The 26,736-nt window shown below is 41.8% G+C and overlaps 1 protein-coding gene across 1 annotated transcript in view; it reads right to left on the bottom strand.

Annotated features, from left to right (window-relative positions):
- Nucleotides 1-819: 819 nt before the first annotated feature.
- The window catches only part of WNT10B (Wnt family member 10B), a 70,064-nt gene continuing 44,147 nt past the window's right edge, over nucleotides 820-26,736 (bottom strand). Inside the window, exons 3-5 of the mRNA XM_082245995.1 lie at nucleotides 19,415-19,677; nucleotides 12,159-12,535; nucleotides 820-2,284 (exon numbers count right to left, since the gene is read on the bottom strand). Of these exons, the coding sequence (XP_082102121.1) occupies nucleotides 1,826-2,284; nucleotides 12,159-12,535; nucleotides 19,415-19,677 (1,099 nt within the window). The 3' untranslated portion in view covers nucleotides 820-1,825. The remainder of the gene's footprint in view (nucleotides 2,285-12,158; nucleotides 12,536-19,414; nucleotides 19,678-26,736) is intronic.

The following is a 26,736-nucleotide window of genomic DNA, read 5'->3' as shown; positions in this document are numbered from 1 at the left end:
TCAACATAATGATGTGATGAAAGAGTTAAGAACAAATGCATACTGTAGCTCCCTTTTCCGATAATGTAGAATTGATTATATTTTGGAAGTTATGTTGAAAGTTGACCTGTCAGCCTTTTTTAATAGAGGTTCTGTCTAAGAACAGAGTTCACAACCTTTCTGAAATTACCTTTATTAGCCTACAAAGTTTCTGCTGTGCTCTTGTCTGCTGTTTTTTTCTTTATTACTAAGGCCTTGTCCTGACCATTAGAGCCTGATTAATCAGTAAGGATGCCCTGATCAAGGGCATAGCAGGTAGGTGCTCTTAACTAAAATAAGTAGGTTTTGTCCTAAACTCAAGAAAACCAAAGCCTTTGAAACAAAAAACAAGACAAAAATACTTTTGCAAAGTCGTTTCACATACACTATATTACCAAAAGTATTGGGACACCTGCCTTTACATGCACATGAACTATAATGGCATCCCAGTCTGAGTCTGTAGGGTTCCATACTGCGTTGGCCCGCCCTTTGCAGCTATAACAGCTTCAACTCTTTTGGGAAGGCTGTCCATAAGGTTTAGGAATGTGTCAATGGGAATATTGGCCATTCTTCCAGTAGCGCATTTGTGAGGTCAGGCACTAATGTGGGGGAGAAGGCCTGGCTCACAGTCTCCGCTCTAAATAATCCCAAAGGTGTTCTATCGGATTGAGGTCAGGACTCTGTGCAGGCCTGGAAGAATGGTCAAACATTCCCATAGACACACCCCTAAACCCTGTGAACAGCCTTCCAAGAAGAGTTGAAGCTGTTATAGCTGCAAAGGGGGGAGGGGGGGTCAACTCAATATTGAACATTATGGACTATGACTGGGATGCCATTAATGTTCATGTGCGTATTAAGGCTGGTGTCCCAATACTTTTGGTAATATAGTGTTTATCAAAACTATCTTCTAATACGTGTAACTAAACTGTGTTTGTACACATGGTTGTACATGGAGGATGAAATTAAATAATTTAACTTGGATCCCAAGTGGCCTAGCAGATGGTAAAGGACTGCTCCTGCAGTTGTCCACAGCTTTTTAGTAATACAGTATATTGAATTACACAGAATGGTAGACCTCTGCTTCATGAAGACATTAACGGTTCAGTATTCCCAATGAACAAAAACATTATGCCTAGAAGAAGTAGTGCAACTGGCAGGGTAGACACACTTTTCTTAGCTGAATCAAAATAACTATACTAACTTTCTGAAGGATGAAAGTACTACAGGGAAATTCATCTAAAATATGTTTTTATTTATGTATACAAACTCCAATAAATTAGCCTCCTGGTTTCATTTTTTTTTGACCCGCTGGGCTAAATCTGTCGTTAAGTCAGTAGGTATTAGAAAGCAGGGGTCCTGGAGTTAAACAGAGTACCTGTACACCAAGGTTAGAATTATTTCCACATGTACAAATTCCAAGTGTTTTTGAAAAGGAAAGTTCAGTAAGAAAAATGTCATCCTTTTACAGGAAATACACTCATCATATGAATATGTACTGTAATTCCATAAAGTCATGAGATGCCACAGTGTCCCATCCAAAGGTTAAAATCCCTTTTTTTTTAGCCACTATATAAATAAGCAGGGATATGTGTTCTTTGTTCAGCAAATCTACAGAGTCCAGTAATGTTGGTAACATAGAATTTGTTATAGGCATTGTTTTGGTGGTCTTCTTGTTTCAGTTGTTTCAGTTTCAGTTCTTTGCTACTTTAGGACAGATGTGGATCCTATCCAGTAATACATATATTTTCAGTGCTAAGAAAGAATAAATTAATTGCTATCAAACAAAATTAGATATTTTTAAGTTTCTTCACTTGCACACATTGACCCACTGTGTGATGCGGCACTCCTCACACATAACATAGCAGCACCAGTGAAAGCGGCAGTTGCAACGTTCCCGACGGGTCTGCATGAGGATATTATGGCCTCGTCCACAGCATAGGCTAGCACAGCTGTCCATCTGGTGGCTTGTCTTGTTGCATACCCGCCCCTGAGTGCCTGGGGAGTCTACAAGAGCATCCCTTTCACAAAAGTCTGGAGATTTCTCAAAGTAGACAAGCTCACGAGCCAGTCTCTTCTTGTTGAGACGTGGATGGAAGGCTCCACTGTTCTTATTACGGGAGTTTACAAAGACAGCACGCTGTAGCTTTTCCCGTAGAAGCGTGCTAACTGCCCGAAAATCAGGAGTCACATGCCAACAAGTCTTGAACTGGCAGCTTCCAGATGTCCCATGGCATTTGCATCTGCGCTTCATGTTTTCAGTCACCGCCTGGAGAGACAGCAAGAAATAGTCAACATTATCAAAAAGGTTATTTAAAACATACACTGCCTGGCCAAAAGAAAAGTCGTCACCTGGAATAAACTAAGCAACTAACTAAACTAAGCATGCAGTAACTATCCTATTGGATTGTTACTGCATGTGCCCAAAGAATGAGGCCAGCTGACTACCTGAATATACTGAATGACCAGGGTATTGCATCAATGGATTTTCTTCCCTGGTGGCTTGGGCATATTCCAAGATGACAATGCCAGGATTCATTGGGCTCAAATTGTGAAAAAGTGGTTCAGAAAGCATGAGACATAATTTTTACATTTGGATTGGCCACCACAGAGTCCAGAACTCGACCCCATTGGGAATCTTTGGGATGTGCTGGAGAAAGCTTTGCACAGTGGTCCGACTCTCCCATCATCAATACAAGATCTTGGTGAAAAATAAATGCAACACTGGATGGAAAATAATCTTTTGACATTGAAGAAGCTTATCGAAACAATGCAACAACGAATGTGTGCCGTAATCAAAGCCAACTAAATTTTAGTGTGTGACCTTTTTTTTGGTGGCGATTTTTTTTTTGGACCAGGCAGTGTATCATTAAAACAGTCTATTTTAGAATACATGTAATTTTTCAATAAGAATAATAAAACTTTTGGTGTTCTTGATGATCTATGCCTGAGAATATTGAATACCGAACACAACATTACTACATACAACTATTATGACACACACTTCAAATACATATTCAATAAACATTATACTCAGAAGAAGGGCCAAGCTTTACAGGACTGGTCTTGAAGTAGACATGTGCTTAAAAGTATGGACTTGCTATCTTTTTGGAAAAATATAGAAAGGTAATGTAGCCTCAAACATCTACTTTTACATTTCTCTTACAAATGAGCAGTGCACTTCCTGACATGTTATTGTACCTAGGTACTTCTGTTCATTAGCCTACAGTATTCTATATGTCTGCAGTCTGAGATCACATCCCACTGTGCTTCTGAGGACTGCTAGTCATATGAAATTGGGAGTGAAATTTGGTAGTGTCGTTATGGTGCTTACAAGCTATCATGAGAACAGCCCTGAAATAAGTTGTGATGAGACAAACATAGGCATTGATAACACTAGGCTTGAGGGGCACATGGACCACACTGCCTACCTACTAAACAGCGGCATATTGCAAGAGCAGAGCAAAGTCTTGCTAAACTTATTCTTGACTCTGCTGTGACACAGCCAAGGAGAATCTTGAAAAAGTTCAGACATTGTGGTGAAGCACCAAAACATTTGAGCCCTGATGGGTCAGAAAGAGAGGTGGAAAATGTGTGGGGAGCTATTTTGATTGGGGAGAGAACTGTACTGGGCCAGAATGCCAATTTTGTACTGAAAGTGGTGAATTTGTGCTTTGAAGAGGATTTAATCTTGAACATTAATTTTGTGCTAAGGCAGGGGGTTCTGGAGTGAGATTTTTGCTTGTGTCTGTGTGCTACATTCTCCTGACCACTAAACTATGTTCGCTACCACCCCCTCCCCCCCCCCGACACCTACACTCTGTGCGTTACATTCACCTGGCCCCTGGGCTTTTGTGTTACATTCTCCTGACCCCCTGATCGCTGTGCGTTGAATAACTTTTGCCTCTGCAGTTTTTGCTTTACACAAACCCCTGCGTTCCTTGCATACATTCTTCTGACCCTTGCACTCTGTCTGATAAATTTGCCTGACCCACCCTGGCATTCTGTGGATTACACACCTTAGAACCCTGCACTCTGGACTTTACACACATCGTTGGCCCCTGCACTCTGTGCTTTACACACAGCTCTGAGCCCTGGACTCTGTGTGTTACAGACTCCTGCACTCCACACACCGATCATTTCTGAACACTCTGTACATAATGTGTACCCTTGACCCATCTACTATGTGTGTTACACATGTCCCTGACCCCTGCACTATATGGCTTACACACCCCCAGGGCTGCTGTTAGAAACCATACAGCCTACCTGGCAGACCCCCCCCCCCCCGAATTTATCAAGACAATATTTTCACTAAAAATACACTAAAATTATTTTTAGCTGACACAAACATAGCAGAGAACCTGTGTTTCTTTTTTAAATGTATAACTTTTTTTAAATGTTAACATTTTTTACAATTATTTTATTTTACAATTTTTTAAAAATTATTTATTACAATATTTATTTGTTATTTTTTTTTACAATTTGCTATTTTTTTTACAGGACAGGAAAGCCAGCAGCGCTGCGGGGGGCTTCACAGTGAAAGGGGGCACATGGGAGGGGGGGGCTCAGAAGCAGGCAGAACAGGGAGGGGGATCGGTGTCGGAGAAGCAATTACAGGAATGATGCCCTGTGTCTGTGTCTCTCCCTGCAGCTGGTGAAAGCTGGCATGAGGGGGAGAAAATGCAGCTGCTGCAGAGAGACGCACAGGGCTTCCTTCTGTAATTTCCCTCCTCCTGACTGCACCAATTCCCTGTGCTGTTGGGGCCCCCCTGTGTGCCCGCCGGGCTCCCTACAGGAGGACAGGTGGTCCTTCCTCTAACAGCGGCCCTGCACACTCCTGACACTTTGTAGGTTACATTCTCCTGCCCCCTGTACTCTGTGTGTTACAGATGCCTTTGACCCCTGTACTCTGCATTACACACACTTCTTACCCCTGACTTTGTGCATTACACACACACCCCTGAACGCCCCTGAACGCTGCATCGCTTACATTCTCCTGAACGCTGCAACGCTTACATTCTCCTGACCTCTGCATTATGTGCGTAACATACCCCTGATGTCTGCACTCTGTGCATTACATACTCCCGACCCCTGCAAGCATATGTAATAGAATAGTTTCATTCAAAAAATGATTGTGCTGAGGTTTATATGTGTCTGTGTGAACTTTGTTTGTGACATAGTAATTAAGGCCTGTTCCACGGTGGGTACAAGGACTATGGCATAAATTTTAGTGCATGTAATGTGCTTCAGCATTCCTCTCCTCAGGGTGCTCTGGACCCTCACAATCCTAACAACACCCCTTGAAACAGACTCTTAGCCGAGTGGGTGCCGCCAAATAAATCTGTTTCGTTGTATGTCTATCTGTGCAACTTTAGGTAGGGATTAAAACTTCACAGCGCTCTTGAGGAAGGTAAAGAGATAGCTGCTTTCATACAGTCAGACAGCCTCTTTTTGGTGCACTTACAGCCCAAATGCAGCCACAACTTTTTTTTTTTTTTAAATAGTTTGGCTAGGCCTCGGAAAAATACATTATTCTGTTGTTATTTTTTGCCATCTGTGCCCTCATTGGGGATGTTTAATTGTTCCTTCTGTCCTTGTAACTGTTGGGCAAGAAATTAGGCAAACAATTGTCACCAGGACAGGAAGACACAGACAGTAACAAAACTGACAGACCTAACCTTTCATTGGAATACTGAAAAAAAAGTTTTGCTGCAGTCTACGTCCCCACTGATGATATTTTCTATAATTTCCTAAACTCAGGGATTAAAACCTCTATCCCACCATAGATATGTGAAGATGGGGATACTGACAGGTAGGGAAGTACATGGCAGTGGATTTTTGAACATTGTGATTGCCAACTTGGTCCTTATTTATTCTGGCTAACAAATGGGTTTCTCTGCATTATCACCACGAATGACGCTATTATATAATGTGATGTGACATTTTTCTGTCATGTAACTGGCAACTGTGTACTAAACCACAGTACACTGTGATTGGTAATAATCCATTGTATATTGTTACTGGCAGGAAGCCACTGTGTATTCTAACTGGCAATGAGCCATTGAGCATTGTGTTGCCATGAATGAGCCCCTGTGTTCTGTGAATGGCAATGAGCCATTGTTTACTGTTACTGATAGTAAGCCACTGTGACCTGTGAACAACCACTGTGCATTGTGACTGCTGATAAACCACTGTGCATTATGACTGCGTAATAACAACTATGCAGTGTGACTGCAGATATACCACTGTGTATTAGGACTGATGATAAACCACTATGCATGGATAAGGACTGCATATCAGACCAGGAAGATTTTGAAAATGTTAATTCCAAAGAATGGGAGTGGAATAGAGGGAGTGGTAATCTGGGCTAATTACAGTCCACTGCATGGAAGTGGCCAAATTGCACATAAAAGTGTGCATAAAAGATGCGCATGAAAAAAGTGCAAATTGAACATAAAAGATATACCTTTTAAGGTACATCTCATAACAAACATCTAAATTTGTGATCACAATATACAGGGCTGGGCCTTAAGAAAACAGGTTCCTATTGGGTTATGCCAGTATCTAAATATTGAGTGTAGCATCTGGCTGCAGCACTTCCCGAACCATAGCCGCACAGACCGGGCTGTCAACACCCTCAAAATGCAGCGGCCTCTCCACTTCCCCCCAGCCACTAGTGTAGTGTGTGGAGTGGTTTTGTGGGGAGCGAGGGTGAGAAAAAGGGCACAGGCACTGTGACAGAGCTGCAATTGCAGCAACAACTGCCCAGGATACATAGGACACAGTTATTGCCTGCAGTGCAGTATGAGAAAGGAAAGAGCCAACCCAGGAAACTGTAAAAGACCGCCGGGAGCCACTTGAAAGTGTGAAGGGTGTACAGTAGTCCCCAGGACACAGCCTCTATTTAGTGGAGAACTGTATGAGACTACAAGGACCAGGAGGACAGTGCAGCAGAGAGCAGGAAAAGGAAGGAGAAGCCAGAGTTCAGAGCAGTCTCGCAGAGACACTGCTTGTCCCAAGAATTTGCAACTGTGTGGGAGTGAGAATGTGTTACCAAAATTGCTTGAATGCCATTGCAGTCATAGAGATCTACCTGGAGGAGAGGGGTGTCACTGCTTTCATTAGAAATTGGCACTATCACATCCAGGGTTGCTGTCAAAGCCCCTGGTTCAGGACACTGGACAACAAGAGGAGGCTTACTTAGGACTTAGTTTTCTGACTTAGCGTAGGATACAAATCTACTTAAATGCTCCAACACAGGATTTTGAGCCCCAATATTTAGTATCACACTGGCCAGTAGGTGGGGTTTGGAGAGACTCTAGGAATTTCTCTTCTCCTAGGCCAGTTTTACCATTATTTAGGACCCCCCCCCCCCCCTTAGATTTAATTCAGGTACCTGGAGGAGAGTGGCTCCAGCATTACTAGGTCCTTTTGTTTTGTTGCATAGTACAAATTAGTTTTATATTGTTAGAGTTTATTGTTGTTATTGCTGTTGGGGTGTATAGCCCAAATAAATCCTCCTTCTTTAGCCTTGGTTTGTTAGAGGGTGTGGAATTGTTGAAAAGGTAATTGTCTTCCGAAACCTATACATTGGAGGCTCCTTCAGAGCTAAGTGCCACATCGGTCGTAAATTTTCATTAATTTCCCTATACATTTTGAGCTTTATATTTTTTAACGTACTCTGTCTGAGATTGACTAGTGCTCTCCACCTACAGTAACTAATTCGATTAAGTAGCGAACTAAATCTCCACAATGGGAAACATTTGGCGAAAAACAAATCTGACCTAACCCTTCCTTGCTCTATCTAAAATGAAAAAGTAAGTTTTGCCTATAGTTCTACCTTACGGTAGAAAAATAGCATTGCTACATCTATGACCAGTATTGGATTTGTTAGAAGTAAGAGGTCACATGACTCAGTCAGACGGACTCCGTTTGTCTCAGCGGGGGATCGATCCGCCGATCCCCCACTGAGCAGGCGGATGACAGCTGTGTCTCCGCGCTGTGTGCGGAGACAGAGCTGTCAGGTCTCATTCTTCTCTATGGGGGAATCGAATGGGAACGGACCACCTGTCCATTCTCATCCAATCCGATCCGCCAGACGGATGGAAAATAGGGTTTCCATCCGTCCGGTTTTGATGGATCGGATTGGATGTCAGCGGACATGTCTCTGCTGACATCCGATGCCCCATAGAGATGCATGGGGCATCCGTTCAGATCCGCCAAAAAAACTGATAGGCGGATCTGAATGGGCTCCCTGTGTGAAAGGGGCCTAATTGAACAAGCTGAAGTTAGAAGCTGTACCAGATTTTTCACTCTTCTCTTTTAGTAAATCAACCCCACTGTCTCCTGAGTGTGTTTAAAGTCCATTTCCAACATTTAAAATATAACTAAAGACAAAACTTTGTTTATAATTTTGGATAGAGTAATGGAGGGTTATAACTTCCTTTTTTTTTGCCATCTGTGTCCAAGCGGGGAGATTTCCCTTCACTTCTTGTCCCGTAGCCAAAACAGGAAGTGAGAGAAAATCCCTCCAAAGTGTGGTAATCCCAGTGTGTCACCGGGGTCACCAGAATTAGTATCCCCATTGGAAAATTCCACAGCTACACCACATTTTGTGTACACCAGTTTTAGTAAATCTCCCCTTATAGGTCCAGATTTTTGCACAAGCCCAATCATGACTGGTTCTCTCATTGTGGCTAGAGATACCAGATGGTGGTCTTTCTGACAAACCTTTTTTTACATTGATACGTTACACAAGTTTACCCAACAGAATCACCATTATCCTACGGCTGTATGGCTCACTGTTTTAGTGACCTTAAAAAAAAAATCCAACCCAATGGCACTTTGATCTACTTTGTCACTAGGATTTTCCTGTTTATTTTCACCTTTTTACAGGTTTGGCATGAAATTACAGTGTAGTTGAAAATTTGTGAGTAGCAGACATTTAACCTCCCTGGCGGTATGATTCTTTTGGATTTTAGGTGCTGAAAGCGTTACCATTATTTTGCATGTAATTCTTGTGAATGAGCAGCCCAAACCAACTGTATACATTTATTATATATATATATATATATATATATATATATATATATATATATATTTACATAAAAAGTACAGTAAAACTGCAGGAAAGGGCACTGGGGGGCAATGTAATGTGATTTTTTTTTTATTTTGATTGATATCAGTGTGTTTGGTGTGTTTTACATTTTAATTTGCCACCGGTTCCACCCCCGGCGGACGTCACGTCGCCGGAGACGGAAGCCGGGGCTTCGCAGACGATCGGGAGGAAGCTCCGCCGCCGCATACCTTCGCATACCTTTCTCAGGGATATTCTTCGCTGGATCCCTGAGAAAAGCTAAGTAAAAACTCTACCAGGATCCAACGATCTTCCTAGCGCTACCCTGAGTGTGACTCGGGGGTTACCGCTTTTGGCTCTAAAATCTAACCCCGAGTCACGCTCGGGAATACCGCTAGGAAGGTTAAAAAAAATACTTTCAAAATTTCAATGTAAAAATTGTCACCATTAGTCCAGTTGAGTCTTTAACTTCCCACCATTAAAATTATAGATTGCTCCAAACTTAAAGAGATTCTGTTGCCAGTCTATTTTCAGCAACAAGCATCTTCTCAGAATATTATGTGTGCATTTAACTTATCTTGTGTATGTTTTTTTACCATGTAGACATCTAAAAACCCTGAGACTGCTGCTTGGAGTCACAATCTTGGATGTGATGTCAGCAGTCACAGCAGACTCCAAGCATTGACTCAAGTGACATTCTATAGCTGTGATAGGCAACCTGGGCATCCATGTTATGGAACTACAAATCCCAAAAGGCTTTGAAAGACACTGACAGCCACAGGCATGACTCCCAGAGGCAGGTGCCTGATGGGGTTTGTAATTTTACCACAGCTGGGGTGCTGATGTTGCCAGTCCTTACTTTTTAGTATTTTCCTTTGATCCTTCTGTGGCAGTCTCAAGTTTATGTGTGGAGTGGAGAAGATGCTGGGCCAGCACAGACAGTACTTAGACACTCCCAGAAGAATAGAGGGCTATGATGTGCAAGGGGGGAGGGAACAGTGTGCAGTGCCATACCAAAGGGGGTGCTGTCTTCATTGTTTACCCCCATTTGGGGGGTTTTGGTGCACCTACAGCTAAACACATACACCACTGGACCTGGACAGATTGATACACTGCAGGTTGGACAATGGGTTGCTTAATATACAGAGCAAGTCACTTTGTCCCGGCCCTATACAAAAAGGGTTTCTATCTCAATGTTATGCCACGCTCTTATCTACCTATTTGACAGCATAACCCTGCAAGGTGTCAGAGAAATGGTTGTCAGATGTGGGTGACTTGCCTGGTTAGCAATGGGAGATGGCACTGGAAGCAGTGCACAATAGCTTCTTAAATACATCTCAACGCCTGTCCCAGTTATGTATACTGTTGATTGTACACTATACTCCTTTGAAACTATTTAAAATGGGCCTCCTTATGGAATCGCTATGTCCCAAATGTAGCAGGGATCATGGTACTCTGATACACATGTTATGACGCTGCTCGAAATTGCACAGATCCTTGGAGGCCATTCTTAATACTATTAATCAAACATTCCAAACTCCCCCTACTCTGGACCCTAAGTGTTGTATAGTAATGAGGTGGTGACGGACCAGTTTGACAGGGAGGCAGGCGCTAGAGCACTATTTCAGGCACGTAAAATTTAACTACTCCCTTTGAAAAACACTTCTCCTCCTTCTCTTAAAGAATGGGTGGAACACATGGGTACTACCCTTAAATATGAGTGGGTTTTTTACCAGCATAGGGGTTGTCCAGCTAAATTTATTAGGGTCTGGGGTGGCTGGCTGGTTATTCCTGGCCTAGCTCTGGCAGACCTAGTCATGGATAAATCATCATGTTGACATCTTTGTATCTATATCTACTGTATCCTACCATATGCAGGCATAGCCTGTCTCAAGCGTGCAGCAGGGAGGCAGGGTAATTCTCAGTAAATCTGTGGTAGCGCATTGATTTTGACCAGTACTTCCTTGGTATGCTGTTGATTACTGTACCTTTGAAACCTCATTGTAACAGTCTAGTCTCTTTATGACTCTAAACATTCTGGAGCATGCTGTTTTGTATATATGCAATTGTTTCAATAAAGTTTTTGACAAAAAAAAGTCCCGTCCCTGACATTATACTGCAGGACACCTGGGAGATGGAAGGAAGCAGCATGAAACATTTGCTACTCAGGTAAGTGTACATCTATGCACTCTGCTACCACGACCACCAATGAAAGGGGGGTGCAAAAACCACTAATTATCAATATAATATGAGGAACACACTGACCAAAACAGAGGGGGCACAGACAGACCACAATAAAAAGGACAGACATTGACAACCATAAAGGGGCAACATGCTGACCACCATAAAGGGTTGACTATAATAAAGAGGGCACATGCTGACCACTATAAAATGGCAAACACTGACCACCATAAAGGGGGCACATTGACCACCATATAGTGGGAACCCACAGACCATTATGAGAGGGTGCATTGACCACAATGTGAAAAACATAGTCCCGACTGTTGCTCTCTATATGCTACAAAGTCCTGACTGCATCACTGTATATTACTAGCATTTAGGCCCCTGTTTTCACCAAAGCACACCACTATTATCTAATTTCTTTTCTTTTTTTAAGCACCCTGTTATTATCTTCATGTTTTGCTGCAGTGTAATAATACTCTCCTATATCTTTTCTGCCCATTTTTAATACTTGTAATTATTTTCATAACTTCTGAAAATAACTTTGATGCATAGAGGGGTGTAGGTGTATGTATGCAAGTGCGGGGGGGGGGGGTGTTAAAACATAATACGACCCTTTAACGACGTGAACCTAGCTTTTAATTTTGTCAGCTACCGTTTTATAGCAGTAAAAGCAAGTGAAAAGTCTTTAAGTGCTAGATAAACCTTTTTTTGCAAAATATCTCCAATTTTTTGTTCTTACTTGCAGCAATGTTATAATGACAAATAAAGTTGTTAGACTCAGTCATTTTGATATGCTTCTTCTGGCATACTTTGTATTTTGTAATATCTGCCTGGAGTTCAGCTTTAAATGCTCATTTGATTCACACTTTTGATCATTCAGTACCTGCCTCCCCACGCGGTTGTTATGTATCCTCATTCTTGCTTGAATGTCCCTTGGTGACTCCCTGGAGTCCAGAAAATCTTTGGAGAATTTTTCTCCAAATTCCAGTTCATGCTTGCAGCCACCCCATTCCCATGTGTCCTGGGGACTGGGCTCTGGGGTCTCCCGGAGCAGTGGAGTTAAGTCTCTTGGGAGGCCTTTCACTTTAGATAAAGCTTGGAGCTGCAACTGGTTTAGCTTCAGACGAATTTTCTCTTCAGTTCCCCGCCGTTTCCACTCACATCCACATCCTTGCAACTTGCCTAGACTACAAGCTGTAGCAACTGAATGCATGACACCTGCAGCCAGCAATGAAAATGCAAAGGCGCTCTCACGGAAGCCTGTTGGAGATAAAAAAAAAAAAACAAGATTTAAAATCAAATTCAATTAAAGAAAATCTTCCTTAGTAAATTGACTACTTTATTTTTTAATTTTGTAAGATTAAGAAAGAAATAAATAGTTGGATTTGTCTATGCTAGGACATTGACCATGTGATACTGTTTATCTAGGTTCATCCATTATGGTAGTTTCTCCACTTGTAGGATGGTCCACTTTCAGACATACCATACCTCAGATAAAGTAAAAGTTTTTATCACAAAACTTTATTCAGCATAATATTAACATAGACACTCTGAAATTTAAAGTTTCAAAAAAAGTCAAAATTTGTATCTTGATTAGAATAGAGAGGGGAAGAATTAGAGTGCCTGTCAGGTTTTAATTCCTGTCATTGTCCCCTCAAGGGAAATTCAACCTCCCTATTTGCTCTGTTGGTCATCGCCCCAGGACAGAAAGTGATGGGCTATCCAAATTTTTGAATTGTCACAGAAACAGGGAGTGAGGGGAAAATTTCCAATTGGGAAACCTGTTCTGGTAACAACTATCAAAGACGGAATATTTCCCTGTTTTGGAAAGATTCCCTTTTACTTCCAGCTGTGTTTCTGGGACAGGAAATGTAAGTAGATATCTTCACGTTCGTTTCCATTTTTTATCTTTCTCTATATATTATTTGCAGCACTTTACACTGGATTTGCTGGATCTCATGTGTATTTAGTTTCTGATAACTAAGTGCAAAGAAAAACACTAAAAATGGGATTTGAAGACAACACTTTTAAGGAAGGTGCTCCAGGAAGAGATTAATAACTGCACCTAAAATAAGGATTTCTACAGCTACAGCACATACGGGGCCGGCGCTACCACTAGGCAAACTAGGCAGCCACCTGGGGCGCACTGCCGCTTAGGTGCCCGCACAAGACAGTTCTGCAGCAGTGGGTTTTTTAACACACTCCCAGCCGCTATACCAGCCTGGAGTGTGTGTACTTCAGTAAAGCTTTCTTTATTGGCTTTCAATATCCTTTATTGGCTTTCAATGTGGAAGTGATACAAGCAGCTCTTAAGCCCCTGATCAATTCCATAATGTGCCGCCCTCTCCCCACGAGACTGTGCTCAGGGAAGCAGCTGATGGAACACCATCTGTGTTCCATTAGCTGTAGCGGAGTACAAAGGAGACATTCAGGGTCTAATAAAGAGTACCTGTCACCTATATGCCATCACATATGGGGGCTATTGGTCCCCTATATGATAGCAATAAAAGTGAAATGTAAAAAAATAAATAAAATAAAAATAGTACAAATATAAAAAAAAGTTTTAAATATTTAAAGAGACACATAAAAAAAAAAAAACATTTTAGAGCTCCCCTACACACACATATACACACACACACACACACACACACACACACACACACACACACACACATATACAAAAATGCATGCGCTTCGGTGCCTGCGATTGCCCTACACATGTTATTTACCGCCAGAGTGAGAGCAATAATTCTAGCATCAGAACCCCTGCATAATGCTAAACTGATGACCTATGGGGGGCTTTTTAAGCGTCCCCTATGAAAAAATATAGGGTACTGAAGTTTTTTGTTGTTTTATGGGTGCACATACACAAAGCCCCTACAGATCATAAGTTTAATGTTATACAGGAGTTCTAGTGCTGGAATTATTAAATTTATTTTGAAGTTATATTTTTTTGGGGGGGAGGGGGGTGCAAGAAGCTGGTCTTGCCTAGGGCACAAAATAGTTTAGCATCGGCCCTGAGCACATACCATGTAGTTGATAGGTCCAAGTACTTACACTTTTCTACGTGAGGTATAAGGCACTGCTCTGTTGTGTAGAAAAAAAAAGTTTCAGTGCCAAGTGTCACTTGTTTACCCCCTTTCCCATGCTGTATGCTTCCCTTATTGCTTGTCATATCTCCACCCTTAAATCTAAAGGTCTCTAATGCCCTGTACACACTATCAGATTATCTGAAGACTTTTGTCTTCAGATTTACCTTTTCTATGTAGTGCAAGGGCCTGCCGGATTGCATACAAATTGAAAGTGTTTAGGTTTGACCTCATATTATATGGTTTTGGTAAGTCTGCAGACAAAAGTCTTCAGATAATCTGATAGTGTGTACAGGGCATTACCATCAGGAGAGTTTGCAAACATACAATGGCTTGCAGGGGTGGAGGGAGAATTGGCAGGGAAACACCCTGGACACTTATTATCTCGGGTTCTCCAACACAGTTATATCATTTTATAGAGCACGTTCATGGCATACTAGAATGGGTTAAAGGGATTAGTTCTGCCTGTTTTACTAAAAGCAACACATGCTCCCAAGTATGTCATCCAGGGAGCCAGAATTCAATAGTTTATGAAGTTACTACTTGTACTGGGGAATTTCCCAGGAGAAACAGCTGTAATAGTGAGCTTCGATATTGTTTTATACACTTTGCTTCCTAGCTCTGTCCTCATTGGCCTGGGTTCAGTATGCTTTCAGGCTGCTTATAATGATGGAAAAGTGTGGCACTCCTCCAAAGCTAAAGGGATAAAGTTACCTTTAATGTGGGGAAGTTTGTTCACACGTTTAGAGCTACTGTGCTTTCTGATTACATTTTTGTATTATTTAAAGTGTACCCAGACACAAAAAATTTAATATATTACATGACCACACTTGGTGGTGTATATACCAACAATAACCCGCGCAAAGGATGTGATGGATAAATTAATAAAAAATGTAATAAAAATAAATATAAATAATACAAAGTGCAGGATTAAATCCTTATATAGGAGCTGCAACAAACACGTGAATGCGTGAAATGTGAAAAAAATTAATATTACTAAATAAAGGTTGCGCTCAACTAAAAAACACTTGTGCAAGATGAAGGCCTTAAATAAAGACAAAAGTGCATAATATAGTGCAATAATAAATAAATAAATAAATATTCAACAGGCAGAATAAAAAAGTTAATAATCATGTGCAATCATAAGTCCTTAATAAATTGGACTAAACATAAAGTGCAAAAATGGATCAATGATTAAATAAGTCCATAAAAATAACAATGAATGTCCAAATAGATATATTAATCTTGATGGTGACAGTGATAGCTGCACTTGATTAGTAGTATATACAGGACTTATGATTGCACATGATTATCCACTTTTTTATTCTGTCTGTTGAATATTTATTTATTTATTATTGCACTATATTATGTGCTTTTGTCTTTATTTAAGGCCTTCATCTTGCACAAGTGTTTTTTTTAGTTTAGCGCCTTTATTTTGTAATATTTAAGGTGAGGGCACATCTGGTGAAGGGATTTTCACTATTGCATGAAGAAAGTTGCGTCACGGAGTGTTGGATAATAAGGGATTTCCTTCAGGAATTTTGGGGACTTTATAGTACGCTTTTTATTTATATTTCAGATTGATCTGTTTTTCATTATTTGCACCGAAGAACAATGATGAACTTTTTATGATTGATTTTTTCTTGGATTTTCATCTATTTCACTTTTTTGGATGTCACCGTTATATATATATTCATAATGTTATTTTAAAAGAATAGCACTATTATTATGTGTTAAAAACACAAACTGAGTCACTGGAATGCAACACCATTTGCTTATATATTTACTATATACACATTTTATGAGAGTGTGCACAGGTGTGAGTGATCCAAAATTTAGATTGATCTGCACCAATTTATATAACTTTATGATCACAGTAGCTCACAGGTAGTTCCTACTGTTTTTTAGAATTATGGGCAAGCTTTTTTTTTTTATTTTTTTTTTTTTTTTTATTTTGGATAGAGTAAGGGAGGGATATAACTACTGTAAGATTTTTTTTCTTTTCGCCATCTATGTCCCATTGTGGAGAATTCCCTTCATATCCTGTCCCATAGCCAAACAGGAAGTGATAGGATATCCGTACAAATTAAAGGGAAATCCTTGGGGACCCCCAGGTCACTAGAACTAGTGTCCCTATTGGAAGATTTTATCCTCTATTACTTTTCTTGGGACAACCCAAAATGTGGTATTTCCTTTCCTTTTACTTTCAATGATAATGCTATACAGGACAAATAGAGAGGGCAAATCTCCTTAACGGTAAAACAGACAACAATAAAAACTGACAGGTGTTCTAATCCCTCTCCACTCAATCCAAAATTAAAATAAATGTTTTTTTTCATTTAGTTATACTTTAATTTAATTTTTATTTTCCATTCTCCCAATCACTAGAGCAATTTAGGTGAAAATAATACCCCAGATACACCCTGTGGAAAATATTTTTTTTATTCTAAATTATTGCTTAATGGTGTTCCTCTATTACTTTTCAGGAGACAACCCAAAATTTGGGATTTTTTTTTTACCTTCTCTTTCAATGATAATGGTAAACAGGACAAATAGAGAGGGTAAATCTCCCTGACGGGAGCACAGACAGCAATAACATCTGACAGGTCTTCTAATTCCTTTTCACTCTGTCCAAAGCTAAAAAATAGTTTTGCCTTTAGTTATATTTTAATGTGTATTTCCACTTTTGCAGTCAAATTTGAGAAAACCTCACTAAATGTTTGTTATGTATTCCCATTTAAACAGCATACCTAAAAATAATAAAAATTAAAAAATGTATTACCTTTCTGTGTGTATGTTTGGTCTCAGGCAATATGCAAGCTGCTCTAAACATTTTTTTTTTCAATTTAAACTATTTTCTATTAATATCAAAGAGCAAAGGAAAAGGTACAGCAGTACAAAACAAATAAAATTTACAGAAGAATCCAAAAAAGGAATACCATTTTTAGACATGAAGATAATGCATAGTTAATTTAAACAAACAGCAGGCCATTTTCAGAAAGTTAAAAGAAACAAAACAAAAAAGAACATCCTAAACAATATGTGGATATGGAAAGATTTAGGCTCCATTCACATGTAGGCGTTTTGGATCGCAAGCAGAATTGCGACAATTCTGCCCGCAATCCAAAACACCTACATGTCAATGGAGCCCAAATCCCGAACCACTGCAAGTCGCGGGACGCCCGTGCGATTCCCGTTAATGCAATGGCATCCCAAACGTGGTGCGATTTTGCCGCGATTGTCGCCCGAGGAATCGTGGTAAGATTGCGCAAACAGAATCGTACGACTCCTGCCGCCCAAAAGAAGTACAAGAACTTCTGTTTGCACAATTTTACCGCGATTCGTTGGGCGACAATCGCAGCAAAATTGCGGCACGTTTGGGGTGCCTTTGCAAGTCACGGGAATCGCACGAGTGTCCCGTGACTTGCGATGGTTTGGGATTGTGGCCAGAATCCCAGCAATTCTGCCCGTAATCCAAAACACCTACATGTCAATGGAGCCCAAATCCCGAACCACTGCAAGTCGCGGGACGCCCGTGCGATTCCCGTTAATGCAATGGCATCCCAAACGTGGTGCGATTTTGCCGCGATTGTCGCCCGACGAATCGTGGTAAGATCTCGCAAACAGAATCGTACGACTCCTGCCGCCCAAAAGAAGTACAAGAACTTCTGTTTGCACAATTTTACCGCGATTCGTCGGGCGACAATCGCAGCAAAATTGCGGCACGTTTGGGGTGCCTTTGCAAGTCACGGGAATCGCACGAGTGTCCCGTGACTTGCGATGGTTTGGGATTGTGGCCAGAATCCCAGCAATTCTGCCCGCAATCCGGTACGCCTCTATGTGAATGGAGCCTTATACTCTGAACAGTTTCAAATGAGAGGCAACGCAGTCTGTCCTCATTGACAAAGAGGGACACACTGGGGATGATTTACTAAAACTGGAGAGTGCAAAATCTGTTGCAGCTCTGCACAGAGACCAATCAGCTTCCAGGTTTTATTGTTAAAGCTTAATTGAACAAGCTGAAGCTGGAAGCTGATTGGCTACCATACACAGCTGCGCCAGATTTTGCACTCCGATACATACAATTAAGAAGCCCAACTTCTAGTTCTTTGTTAGGACAGACAGTGTTCAAAGCTAGTTTACTGATTAAGAGATCTGCCAGCACAATACAGACAGGATTACTTATGATAAACATAACTCCCCAGGCCCCTCTCCATTGCAGAAAAAATTTTAAATTTTGCAGTTTTCATAATTCGTTATGCTAAACAAATATGAACATGTAACAAATTTGAAGTAGGTGTCAAACTAATTTGGCTGCAAAAGCCGAAATACACTTTAAAAAAATGTTAACTGGAGTTAACCTACGATTTGTTTGTCTTTTGCGTAAAATACATTTAAAAAGAAAAAGTGACTCTAAAGCTGGGTATACACGTACCGAAATTAGACCGGTTCAGCAGGAACTGGCCAATTTTTGGTATGCGCATACCGCTGTTTGTTCAACAGACGCTGGTCTAAAAACCGGCTTATGTCAGTCAAGCTGGAAAGCCAATGACTGCAGTGCTGATCTGTATAATCTGATGGGCGTGAGCCTCCGCTGTCAGAATGCAATAGTGCGACAAAGGAGATCCCTGCATTCGCGTTGCTTGTGTGGATGCAGGGATCCATCAGTTATACATTTATACCCTGCTTAAGACTACCTTGACCACAGAGTGAAAACACTGCTGTGCAATTCAGAGCAGAACAAACAGCGTTGACACCCTATTACACGCAATGGAAAAATAATATGTGTACTGGCAGGATCAATAGGTAATAAAACAATGTTAGAAGGTGTGTTCAGAAAAACTAGGGAAAGACTACATCATATACAGTATGTCATATATGATGCAGTCTTTAACTAGCATAAAATAGTTTGTCAGTATTCAGCCCAGTATCACATTGCTGCAAGATCGCATTGCTTAATGCTAAGGCATCATATGTTGCTCATTGTATTTATGAAATGTTTTGAAACCACATATATGCAGATAATTTAGATTGGTTACCCTGACTGTACCTCTCTTTAGGATGACACTGTCATGTGGAACTTTCCCACTGGTCTCCAAAGTGGAACAGTTCCAACGCTGGCCTTTCAATTGATGTTGACATTCATGGATGGCAATTTGAATACCCTGGAGGGCTGAAGCTGTCACATCAGGGTTTCGCAAACAGAGCCCCATCTGGCGCTTACTTAAGCCGGGTAATGTCAGGCAGACGGTGTTGGGTGTTAGGATGGGGTCATTGGGTAGCTTTAGTCCCAAGATATCGTTGCACAGAACTCTAGAGTGGAAAAGAAAGAGGAATGACTACATAAATCATACAAGAACACAAATATGTCAGCAATACGTGTTTAAACTCTGATGAGCAGTAGGTCCTCTCATTTTCTGGATTCCTGGCCTTATTTAACCTTGTTTAAATAAATATGATTATATGAAAAGATTTTTTCAGATAGATGTGATTCTGTAAACAATGGAGTACTAGAGTGCTTGGACAATACTCACTGAATTCACTTTTCATTGAATTTTAACTATAAGGCCTTATTCTCATGGGGTTATCTATGTGTACACTTGTGTGAAGGGTGGCCTTCACCTGTACAGGATGCACAGCTGTTCTGTGCATCAAAGTGCAGGTATTCTCATTCAGGGCCGGCCTTTGGGGTGTGCGAGCCGTGCGGCCGCACAGGGCGCCATGGGCAACAAGGGCGCCGTGCCTCCATCACGGCTCGCAGAAGATCAGGTGATTCAGGCCGCACAGCGGGAGGTGAGCGGCGACCGCGGCCTGGACAGGGTTAACACAGGCCGCGTCCGCCGCTTACCTCCCGCTGTGCGGTTGTGCCTCGGTCACCCGTACTGAAGCAGTGAGGCGAGCTGTGTATCACACACAGCTCAGCCTCCGCTCCGATCCTTCCACGCTGACGATCTCTCCTCCCTCCCTGCACTGACGCCAGAGGAGAGATCGTCAGCTCCTCCTCGCCCCGCCCCTTCTCCTCCTCCTCCCGCCCCGCCCACACTCCCGGGGATGTGTGGGCGGGAAGTTTAAAGAAAAAAAAAAAGCTGCAAAGAGCGGAAGGTAAGTGAGGACTCTCGCCTTTAAAAAATGTAAGGGGGGGCTTTTTGTGGGGAGCTCTGTGTGGGGGGGGGGTCTGTGATGTAAGGGGGGGCTCTCTGATGTGGGGGGCTCCATGGGGGGGTCTGATGTAAGGGGGCTTTGTGTGGGGGGTCTCTGATGTGAGGGGGGCTCTGTGTGTGGGGTCTCTGATGTGAGGGGGGCTTTGTGTGTGTGTATAGGGGGTCTCTGAACTTAGGGGGGCTTTGTGTGGGGGTCTCTGTGTGGGGGGGGGGTCTCTGATGTGTGTGTGGGGTCTCTGATGTGAGGGGGGCTAAGTTATTTGTGATCATAAAAAAGAAAAGTCAAAGTGCAAAAAAGGTGCTAGAAAATGCGCGGGGGGGGGGGTGTTGGGGCGCCACAGGATTAGCTCGCACAGGGCGCCTGAACACCTAAGGCCGGCCCTGTTCTCATTCATGTCTATTGGGCCACAGTGGCTGCAGGGGCACAGGTTTGATCACCCTCTGTGTACCTTCCAGGCAGATTTACCCTTTCTATTTGTCCTGGTGATCATTGCCACCAAAAGACTGTATATATCATTCCTGGCCAATGCCCCCAGAAGCTGGAAATCACTGAAGTAAACACTGCTACTCCAGTCATCTCAACCTGTTTCTGGCCTCTATTCTTGGGTGGGGTGATCTCCTGTCCAACAGTATCTGAATAGCTCTGAAAGTAATGTCATGCCACAGGTAGCAGCAGCACTGGATACTGATCTCTGCCAGTGCTTCTGTTTCTTTATTGCCACTGACCACCACCGATGGTAGCTGTTTGCTAATGATTGGAGGAGAACAACCAATGTTTGGTTACAGATTGCCACTCCCCCTCACTGCCTTTGGGGGAGGCGGGATAGTCCTATTGCCACTGACCACCAATACTTGAAGGAGGATCCAATTGTCACTGCCCACCAATTATTTGAATGCAGTGAATCCTATTACCACTGAACACCAACACTTTAGATGAAGGGGGGATTGAATTGACATTAACTTCTCAATGCTTTTGGGAGGTATTGTTTTACAACCACTGACCAGCAATGTAAGAAACACCATGTTACATACTCCTGACCCGCTGCAGGGTGTATTTAAAAAAAAAATAAGGGCTTGTGTTGATAGTCACATGGTGTGTGCTTTCAATTACGGGTCAGTCTAAGATCCTTCTGAGTGCCTTCACAGTTCCATCTTAAAGGAGGATCCTCCAGCCAACCTAAATGTGCCCAGCAGTGCTCTAATATGCTGTGTTCTCACACTCCTCTTGCATATGCTTTAATATCACTGGCTAGTGCCCTAGACCAGTGATGGCGAACCTTGGCACCCCAGATGTTTTGGAACTACATTTCCCATGATGCTCATGCACTCTGCATTGTAGTTGAAATGTATTTCCAAAATATCTGGGGTGCTAAGGTTCGCCATCACTGCCCTAGACTAACCTAAATATGTTACACACCAGTTGCTTAGATTTTCAGGATGTTGGTGGAAATGTGATTTGTGGTGGACCACACCTAGTAGGATGGAAGGACCACAAGCAGATTGACAAGTAATGAAGCTTGGCTTGTGATGCTACTAACCTTAAATGCTATCTGAACTGGGTAGTGCGCTGATGTTTTGCAAATAACTGCTTTATATCTCTTAATTAGGGTAGAACATATCATACCTTGGCAATCAGCTACGTGCAATTTCATTGAGATTAAAATGCTCATTTACATCCGTGTTTAGCAGATGTAGATAAAAACCATTAAGGACAGGATAGGACCTGTCAAATACATTGGTAATCAATAAAAATGCAAGGCCTGAAGAAATTTTTACATTCCAGTGTATGTTCTCCTCCATAACTCTAGGCACTTGTTTTATTTGCTACTGTCTGATCCCAGCAACATGCATTTGAAGGAAGATATGAGGAATGACTGGCAATTACAGCAAAACATTCTGTGTAGAATGGGAACATAAAAGGGAGAGGTGGGGGGGGGGGACCAAAAGAGGTGACCCATCACTCCCACAGTGGCGACTGTAAGAGTTAAAGAGTTAAACGATGGTCCGTTCATCTTGCCCTGGGTGGGGACATAAGACTCGGCCGCTGTCAAACTCTGTGGGACGCTCCCTGCAGGGTGGGAATATATTTGTCTTCACTTTGGAGCTAGTGCTCAGCAATTTCTCTTTAGCTGTAGGAGGGGCAGGAAAACAGAACTCTGAGCCAAGGGACCAAACGACAGATCAAAACATGCCCATGCTGAAGGGAAAATAATTCATGTTTTATAACCTCAGCAATAAAAGGAGGCTTTTCTAAAACGGCAAATAGGAAGGTAATAAAAACATACACAGCTATACATTATTAGCAAATGTGTAATGAAATGAAGACAGAACATATGTACGTCACAAGAAGGGACTGCATAAGTCATAGTAGAACTAATGCTTGATACTTGATAATTTCGTTTAAAGCCTAAAGCCCCGTACACACGCACCGATTGTTTACCGTAAATTTTCGGCCAGCGTCCGATCGGCCGATTGTCGGCTTGTTAGTATGATGCTTCCGACAACCGACTGCGACTTTTCCCGGTGAACAAAATCTGGTGTGCATGCTATAAAATTTTTGTTGGCCAACAACAGAATGGCCGATTATTCCTCAGTCAGTACAGATTTCGGCAGACAAAAATCAGATGAGCAAGACTGGGCATGCTCAGAGAAGAAAAAACACAGGGAAAGTAAACCAGCACATGACATCACTTCTGAAGTTGGTTGTTGTTGGCCGAAAAAATTTGTGTGCAGTCTAGAGCACATTTTAACCAACACAACAACACTGGACAAAAGTCGGCCGATCGGTCGGCCAACAATCGTTGCGTGTGTACGAGGCTTAAGTTAATAACTCCACTTTTGTTAAGAAAAAAACATTCCCCTCTGGGTGATTTATGTACATTGCAAGGATTTTAACAAACTTTGTGGCAGATTCCTACCTTTGGTTATTCTGAAGAAAACACTGTGTGTTTGTCTGTGTCCATGTTCAAAGTGAGTCTAATGGGAGTGGTTTTATAGTTATCAACCAGCTACTGCACCTGCTCTAATGAGGTAAATTGCTCGGCCTGCATCCCTTTAGATATGATTTCCTATTGGGAGTATCTCACCAAAAATGACATTTTTGTTGCATGGGATGCCTGCAATCTGACTTGTATCTTGGAGCAGACTTCAATGAAAATTGGTGAGAAAATCACACAAGCAGGAAATAATGTTTCTGGGGGGCGTTTTTGGGGTGCATTTTACAGAAAATTACAGAGCTGCATATTGAAAAGCAAAGGTAATTTTTATTAACACATTTTTATAAGTGTCACAATTGTATATGCTATATATTTTTTTATTTGCTATTTTTTTCTCCACAAAAGTGGAGTTACCCTTTAATTTTTTTTGTTTTTTTCTTCAGCACAAGGGATGGTACTAATAATCAGTGAAAAGTGTCCCTTGGTCTGCTGGCTGCTACCTTATTTGAAAGTTGCAGTGGTAATCTTCCAGTGCTGCTTGGGTTAATACAGCTGCTGGACCTGTCGTAGGCCCTGGTCAAGAGTGATGACAATGTTCGCCCTTTCCACCCATCCTCTATTCATAGAAGGTGTATTATAACTTTCAGCTTTATAAATGGAGGACAGGCGGATGAATGACAGATCTGCTTCCTTTATTCATAGAGTGCTTTTTATTGCTGGAAGCCACCAGCACAAGAAACACTTCTCGTTGAATGTAAGTACGGTCCCTTGTGTTGATTTTAAAGATAAAAAACAAAAAAAAAAACTAAACTTTATCAGCAGTCACGCTACAAAAATGTCAGTATTCTAAATATGTATTGGGGCCACACCAGAACTCATGGGGCCAGCTACTAACTATTTTCACAGTGCCCAGCTTGCCATTATCATGAACCTGTTATCATCACACTCCCAGAAATGCAAAAAGACCCCTCTACAGGAAATAGAGTAATGAAACCCATACTTGTACAGAACCCTATTTAGCATATTCACTCTGCAGACTCTGGTGTAAAGGAGAAATCTGCAAGAGGAACACTGTGAGCTCTGATGTAAGGGGGGGGCTCTGGAGACCCCAGAGTTCCCCTTTACACCAGAGTCTGCAGCATTCCCCTTTATATCATCCTCCACGGTGTTCCCCCTTTATATCAGGGTCCACAGAGTTCCCCTTTACATCAGATTCCACAGAGTTACCCTTTACATCAAGGTCCACAGTGTTCCCCTTTACATCAAGGTCCACAGAGTTCACCTTTACATCAGGGTTCACAGAATTCCCCCTTGCACTGTAAAGGGAAACCCTGTGGACTCTGATGTACTGTAACGGGGAACTCTGATGTAAAGAGGACTCTGGGAATGCTGGGAACTCTGATATAAGGGGGAACTTTACGGACTCTGATGCAAGGCGGAACTCTGTAAAGAGCCTCGTGATCAGTGGGAAGGTCTCTGGGCTTAGGTCAGGGGCCCTAAAGGTTATAATTATGCCTCTGCTACATGGCCTTCCTAAATTAGCTTCTTAAGCTGGACACACACTATACAATTTTATATATATTTTTTCCTTTAGATTTACCAAAACCATATAATATGAGGTCAAACCTAAACACTTTCAATTTTTATGCAATCAGGCAGGCCCATGCACCACATAGTTGAAGGTAAATCTAAAGCAAATCAAACAACAAAAGTTGTATAGTGTGTATCCAGCATTACGCTTGGTGTTGCCTTATGGGGGAGCAGGACTACTTACATGTTGTCACATGCTGTAAAATTCTGAACCATAGGGTACAATTAACACATTTGCAGCAATATGCCCCCGATGTACACAGAATTTCATTATTTTGAATGATATATTTTGACTGAGATTTCAGGCTGGCAGAAGTTGACTGTGGGAAAATTCTTTTTAGTGGCATTTGTACATCAGGTTGTCTGGGTGGCAATCTGTGTGGTAAAAACCTAATTTTTAATTTTAGGCTAAACCTTCAAAGTAAGTAGGCTCATGGGCTACTCATTGTCAGTGAAACAGATGTACAGTGCCTTGAAAAAAGTATTCATACCCCTTGAAATTTTCCACATTTTGTCATGTTACAACCAAAAACGTAAATGTATTTTATTGGGATTTTATGTGATAGACCAACACAAAGTGGCACATAATTATGAAGTGGAAGGAAAATGACAAATAGTTTTCAAAATGTTTTACAAATAAAAGTGTGGCGTGGATTTGTATTCAGCCCCCCTGAGTCAATACTTTGTAGAACCACCTTTTGTTGCAATTACAGCTGCAAGTCTTTTTGGGTATGTCTCTACCAGGGGTGCAAATCTAGAGAGTGAAATTTTTGTCCATTGTTCTTTGCAAAATAGTTCATACTCTGCCAGATTGGATGGAGATCGTCTGTGAACAGCAGTTTTCAAGTCTTGCCACAGATTCTCAATTGGATTTAGGTTGGGACTTTGACTGGGCCATTCTAACACATGAATATTCTTTGATGTAAACCATTCCATTGTAGCTCTGGCTGTATATTTAGGGTCGTTGTCCTGCTGGAAGGTGAATCTCCATCCCAGTCTCAAATCTTTTGCCGGATTTTAACAGGTTTTCTTCTAAGATTGCCCTGTATTTGTCTCCATCCATCTTCCCATCAATTCTGACCAGCTTTCCTGTTCCTACTGAAGAAAAAGCCCCACAACATGATGCTGCCACCACCATGTTTCACGGTGGGTATGGTGTGTTCAGGGTAATATGCACTGTTCGTTTTCCGCCACACAGAGTGTTTTGCTTTGCGGCCAAAAAAGTTAAATTTTTGGTCCCATCTGACCAGATCACCTTCTTCCACATGTTTACTGTTTCTCCCACATGGCTTCTCGCAAACTGCAAACGGGACTTCTTATGGCTTTCTTTCAACGATGGCTTTCTTCCTGCCACTCTTCCATATTGCCAGATTTGTGGAGTGCACAACTCATAGTTGTCCTGTGGACAGATTCTCCCACCTGAGCTGTGGGTCTCTGCATCCCCTCCAGAGTTACCTCTTGGCTGCTTCTCTGATTAATGCTCTCCATGCCCGGCATGTCAGTTTAGGTGGATGGCCATGTCTTGGTAGGTTTGCAGTTGTGCCATACTCTTTCCATTTTTGGATTATGGATTGAACAGTTCTTCATGGGATGTTCAAAGCTTGGGACATTTTTTTTTATAATCTAATCTGCTTGACACTTCTCCACAACTTTATTCCTGACCTGTCTGATGTGTTCCTTGGCCT

This window comes from Pelophylax lessonae, assembly GCF_965119305.1.
Source record: "Pelophylax lessonae genome assembly, chromosome: 2".
In the NCBI taxonomy this organism is placed as follows: domain Eukaryota; kingdom Metazoa; phylum Chordata; class Amphibia; order Anura; family Ranidae; genus Pelophylax; species Pelophylax lessonae.
Note: the sequence above shows the minus strand (reverse complement) of the source record. Positions and strands in the feature narration are given on the sequence as shown.